The sequence below is a fragment of the Ailuropoda melanoleuca genome, chromosome X (assembly GCF_002007445.2).
Source record: "Ailuropoda melanoleuca isolate Jingjing chromosome X, ASM200744v2, whole genome shotgun sequence".
Taxonomy (NCBI): Eukaryota; Metazoa; Chordata; class Mammalia; order Carnivora; family Ursidae; genus Ailuropoda; species Ailuropoda melanoleuca.
The window spans coordinates 111,479,864-111,485,203 of record NC_048238.1 but is presented as its reverse complement, the minus strand read 5'-3'; the positions used below and the strand labels follow the sequence as shown (position 1 = coordinate 111,485,203).

The window sequence follows — 5,340 nt, the reverse complement described above, 5'->3', positions numbered from 1 at the left end:
GGCGCAGGTGCGCAGGCCAGGGCCGCGTAGAGCGGGAAGGCGGGCCTGGCACCGGGGGTCTGAGGCGGCTGCTTCCCTGGCATGGGGCACGCGCGCAAAGCGTTCGCAGCAGCGCCTGGCCTGGGACCCGCGCTCTCCAAGGGCCCGCTCTTGGGATCGGGTCCCTTCCCGCTGCGCTGCGGCANCGCCCCGCCTGCTCCCACGACGGGATGGATCTACAGCGGCAGCTGCTCGCGGCCCGGCCCCGCCCCGCACAGCGCGCGCCGTCCGCAGCGCCCGCGGCCGTGACGCGAGCGTGACGCAGGAGTGACGCGAGTGCTGCCGTTCCCGAGACGCTCGCGCTGCCTCCGCGGTGCTCTGAGGCAGCGGTAGCTCGGCCTGTGTCGCCAGGCCCGGGCCACCCCCAGGTCCCCGCCGCCCGCCACCCGCGCCCGCCGCTCGCCGCCTGCCATGGACGACTACGCAGTCCTGTCGGACGCTGAGCTGGCCGCCGTGCTGCGCCAGTACAACATCCCGCATGGGCCTGTTGTGGGTACGCGGCGGCGAGCGGGCCCCCTCCTCGCGCTATCCCCGGGTTCCCGGCCCGCGTCCCTGACCGCCTCGCGTCCCGTGTCTGGCCAGGTTCCACTCGCAAGCTCTACGAAAAGAAAATCTTCGAATACGAGACCCAGAGGCGGAGGCTCTCGCCCCCGAACTCGTCCGCATCCTCTTTCTCCTATCGGTTCTCCGGTGAGGCCCCCGCCCCAGAGCTCCACCTGGCTTCCCATGGGGACAGGGTTTGGGCAATGGGGAGGATGGGATCGGGAGGGTGTGGCAGGGGCGCTGGCTGGGAGGGGCACGGGGAAAAGGGAGGGGAGCCATGGGGGCAAATGCTCCTGGCCCCCCCCCCATTCAGACTTAGATTCAGCATCTGTGGATTCGGATATGTACGATCTGCCCAAGAAGGAGGACGCTTTACTTTACCAGAGCAAGGGTAAGGCTGAGCTGGGGTGGGGTGGGCACCCTGCCACCTTTATTCCACTCCCTCAGGGACCCTGGTGTCAGGGAGAACCTGAGATTTCAATCCCCATCATTCTCAGCAGCCCTGGAGAAACCGTGCCACAGGCCCATAAATGGGATTCACAGTAGGGCCACTGGGCCAGGTGGGGGACACTGCTGTCCTCTTTGCTATCACTGTCTCCCTTTCCCAAGGCTATAGTGATGACTACTATGAGGAGAGTTACTTGAGCACTAGGACTTACGGGGAACCGGAGCCTGTGGGCACCTCCAAGGGATTCCGTCAGCCCTCAGCTTCACTGGCAGATACAGACACTTTTCACCACCAGGTGAGCTGGCTGTTGAGCAGTTGGGTACAACCCTTGGGGGTCATAGCTGGGTTTGGACAAAACAAGGGGGCTACTGGGTGCAAATGGTAGGTCCTGTGCCTCCAGAGAGGTAAGGTGAACAGACAACTTCCCAGTCAGGGCCGTCTTCTGGGGGGGCTGTCGGAACTGTTAAGATTAGAATACGTGGCACATGCCTTGCACCCTGGTCTGGGATGTAGGTTTGAGCTTTCTCAGAACCCTGGTGCACAAAGTAAGGTGCAAGCAGCCAGGACAGTGCTTGAGTAAGTGACAAAGCCCTACGGACATAAGGCTGGGAACTCAGAGAGTTTTGGAGGGAACAGCGTCTGGGCCTCTAAGCAATGGTCAGAATAAGCCGGCTGGGGAAATTTGAACTGAGGGACAGGACAGGCCACACTGACCCTGCCGGCCAGTCCCCTCTCCCGGACTCTTATCTACAGGTGCGCGATGACAGCTTTTTCTCTTCTGAAGAGGAAAGCAAGGATAGGTGAGTAGCAGGAAGGGCCAGGCACTGGGGCTGATTCTAGGCCCAGGCCCTCCTGGCTCATGTCTCCTCTTTGCCTCAGGGAACGCCCTGCCTATGGCCGGGACAGCACCTACCAGAACATCGTGCACTACCGCCCTGTCTCCAACGTCTCCAGAAGCTCTCTGGGCATGTCCTATTATCCCACATCCTCTTCCACCGCTCCCATATCCTCATCTTCAGCTTCCCCCACTTCGTGGCTCACCCGTCGTGCTATCCGGCCAGAAAAGCAGGCCCCAGGGGCTGGTCTGGGCCAGGACCGCCAGGTCCCACTTTGGGGCCAGCTGCTCCTGTTCCTGGTCTTTGCTGCCTTCCTGCTCTTTGTTTACTACTCCATGCAGGCTGAGGATGGCAATCCCTTCTGGACGGAGCCCTGAGGGTCTGGCTTCATGGCCAGCTGTTCTCAGAAGTCCTGGCTGACTGCCTTAGTAGTGTTTGCTGGGGGAGGGGGTGGGGGCTTTTCTGTGTGTTCTAGCTTGGGAGTGCTGGGCTTGGCCCAGGTCAGTGCTTGTTCCCCCTGCCTTGTTCTGCCAGGGAGGCAGCAAGCCCAGGCCCTCCGTGGCATGGTGGGCCCGGGCAGGCCTTCCTCTGAGTCTCCTGGTCCTGCTTGCCTCTGACCCTTAGGGCCTAGGAGGGTGAGACCCTTCTCCTGGAGAGAACATGGTTGTTGTCATTGCATGCCTCCTGTCTGTTGTCACCTCTTTGGGGGGATTAACCAAGGCCACCCTGACTTTGTTTTCATGGACACACAATAAAAAGACCATTTATTTTTAATGTGTGGGCTCTTTCTGCTGGCTAGGGATCAGGCTCCCCTGGCTGGGGGTCTCCAGGCCTTGGGTCTCCAGGTTCGACATCTGGCTTTGTTGCTTCTCCCTTTTTGCGTTGGGGTTGGGGTAGAGATCACATGCTACCCATGCACATGTTTGTGCTTTACTTGTAGGGTTCACTTCCTGACTCGTTACCCAAAGCTGCTGTAACTAGGCAAAGAACTGTGCCTCCATGGGATGTGGAGAGCCCACTTGGAAATGCAGGCGAGGGTGCATGCACAATGCTGGCTACAGATGTTTTAACGGAGAAGAGCTGACAACCTGCCGCAGTGTCCAAGGGCAGGGGAATGGGAAGGAAATGAGGCGTGTGTTTGGCGGGGTTTCTCCCCGAAAGCTGCTTGTTTAATGGCATGGAAGAAGGCTCGTAGTACTCTGAAATGCCCCATCACTTGTGGGTCTAATCCGGTCCCTTACCTGGCTGTATTGTTGCTTACCTCCAGGTTTTCTGTCGGGGAGGGGGGTATTTCGTAACCTGAAAAATTTACATATATTTTTTTAAAAGCAAGTGCTAAGGATACCCAGGGTAGTATGCCATGTGAGGCCACACATACTGCTTCTGTCCTGCCAGCAGAGGGTGGAAAAGCACAGAGGGGCTGGACCCCACTCCAGGCATGCAGGTGGGAGGCAGAGGCTCCACGAAGACTTGCCTGATGGATGGGGTCCTGGCATCACTTCCTTGCCTCTGACCAGCTCCTTGTTCAGGCGGTAGGACTTGGCCAGACCCAGTCTCACTTGGCACAGCACCCATGGGCTTCTGTTTATGGTTACGTGGTGAGCTTGGGTCAGAGATTGGAGCTGAGACCCTACCTACCCCTGGCTCCTGGCTGTTTCTTTTTCCTGCATGCTAGTCTTTCTCCCACATTTGTGTGTGTGTGTGTGTGTGTGTTCCTAAAAGNTTCCTAAAAGTAACACGTGCATTTAGAATATACAGGGAAAAATGAAAGAAATTAATTGCTTCTGACTTTCTCAGCACCCCCACAGCTTCAGCCTCCCTTGCTTGCTGCAAGTCACTCCCACCTGGCTCATCCCCCAGGGCCCAGCCACCTTTGGTATGGACTTCCCCAGGCTCCCTGCCTCTGCCCCTCACCGTGCCAGCGCAAGGGCAGAGACCTGGATGTTCCGTAGTGTGTGGTGGGCATGGACACAACATGGTGCCTCCTTATCAATGACAAAAGGGCATGATGGTCAGGTCAATGAGCCGGTCTCAGGTCACCAGTGCACCAGGACCTCAGAGAGGGACAGTGATACAGCTTCTTTCACCAACTGATCCCAACCCAAGTGTGCTGAGAGGAGGGACTGACCCTGTCTGGGAGTGCAGCTGCCCCACAAGCACTCAGTACCTGAGCAGGCCATGGGTCCGGGCAGAAAGACAAGTGGAGCCTAGTGGACCCAACATGGGGCCTGGGAAAGTGGCAAGGTTGACATGGTGACACTCTGGAGTAGCTGGGGCAGAGCGAGGGGGCAGCATGAGAGGAAGGGGAGCTGAGCTTGGGGCACCCTAAAGGGAGAGAGAGGGCACAGCTTCTGGATGGAATGGCCCTCTACAGGCCTCTGTCTGTTGCAGGAAAAGGGGAGGTGAGGTGTGCTTGGCACCCACTGTGGTTTCTTGCATGAAAGAAGACAGGAAAGGGAGGAAATAGTCCCCCCCATTTATTCCCCAAGGACAACCATCTCCATTCATCTCCATGTGCCCCAATCTAAAGGTTGCCGATTGCTCCAGGGGGCTCTGATGGAGCCCCAGTCTTCAAGGTCTCCACTTGGTGCTCTCTAGGACTCTGGGACTACCTCTCTGAAAGCTTAGATGGGCCTCCTTCCCCAAAGCAACGTAGAGTTCTGGAGTCGTCCCACCAGGACAGCTTGGGCTCCAGGACTCCCACTCCCAAGGGCTCAGGCCATCCCCCTCCTCCACCAAGGGCTCCTGAGGTGCCCAGGGGCAGAGGAGGGGCAGTAGCTGCCCTTGGTCCAGTGGACGGTGGCTCTGCTGGTGCTAGGGTGTCAGCCCCACTGGGGCAGAAGCCCCGGCAGCCCAAGGTAGGGCACCGGGTGTGCAGTGTCAGGCTGCTAGAGTGGGCAGAGCAGCATCCAGGAACAGGGAGGCAGAGAGGAGTGCACTACAAACGTGGCAAGGGGTTGAGTCTGGCAGCTGTGCTCCTGACCCTAGCTCTCCAGCTGGGGCCCCTGACAGTCCCAGGGGAAGAGGAGATCCACACAGGGCAGACNTGCACTACAAACGTGGCAAGGGGTTGAGTCTGGCAGCTGTGCTCCTGACCCTAGCTCTCCAGCTGGGGCCCCTGACAGTCCCAGGGGAAGAGGAGATCCACAGGGCAGATCCAGGAGCCAGCAGCCGCAGCTAGAGAGGATGGCTCGGGGCTGCTTGGTCCTAACACACAGTAGGCACCCTGCAAAGACTCCAGCTCAAGGGGTGCACGGTCAGTGGCTCCATGAGAATAAAATACCCAAGGCCTNTTGGGTCCACACTGTTCTTGAATCTGGGTCTGGCCTGCTACCCTAGGCTCCCAGTGGCCAGTTCCAGGAGACACTGTCCCACTCAAGGCAGGCAGGACACAGGTGAATAAAGTCAGGCCCCGCCACTTCGACCAGGCATGTTGGCCAGGGCCCCCACAGAAGCACAGCTTCAGAGCTCAGC

The 5,340-nt window shown here is 59.0% G+C and overlaps 1 protein-coding gene across 2 annotated transcripts; it reads left to right on the top strand.

Moving 5' to 3' along the window:
* Window positions 1–226: 226 nt before the first annotated feature.
* Window positions 227–2,640, top strand: EMD (emerin). 2 transcript variants are annotated; one of them, XM_011218211.2, is made up of 6 exons: window positions 227–532; window positions 622–729; window positions 896–973; window positions 1,192–1,325; window positions 1,757–1,830; window positions 1,910–2,640. In XM_011218211.2, exons 1-6 carry the CDS (start codon window positions 451–453, stop codon window positions 2,241–2,243), a joined length of 810 nt encoding a protein of 269 aa, XP_011216513.1. In that variant the 5' UTR covers window positions 227–450; the 3' UTR covers window positions 2,244–2,640. The 2 variants fall into 2 exon arrangements, with proteins under 2 accessions (XP_011216513.1, XP_002931327.1); XM_002931281.2 differs by having other exon boundaries at window positions 233–532; window positions 1,784–1,830.
* The last annotated feature ends 2,700 nt before the right edge of the window (window positions 2,641–5,340 follow it).

What these genes read in the sequence shown, in the direction of transcription:
- EMD (XM_011218211.2), top strand. Translation starts at nt 451, where the DNA reads ATGGACGACTACGCAGTCCTGTCGGACGCTGAGCTGGCCGCCGTGCTG. An exon ending in CAGACACTTTTCACCACCAG is followed by an intron (nt 1,326 to 1,756) that starts GTGAGCTGGCTG and finishes CCTGCCGGCCAG; the next exon opens with TCCCCTCTCCCGGACTCTTA. An exon ending in GAAGAGGAAAGCAAGGATAG is followed by an intron (nt 1,831 to 1,909) that starts GTGAGTAGCAGG and finishes TCTTTGCCTCAG; the next exon opens with GGAACGCCCTGCCTATGGCC.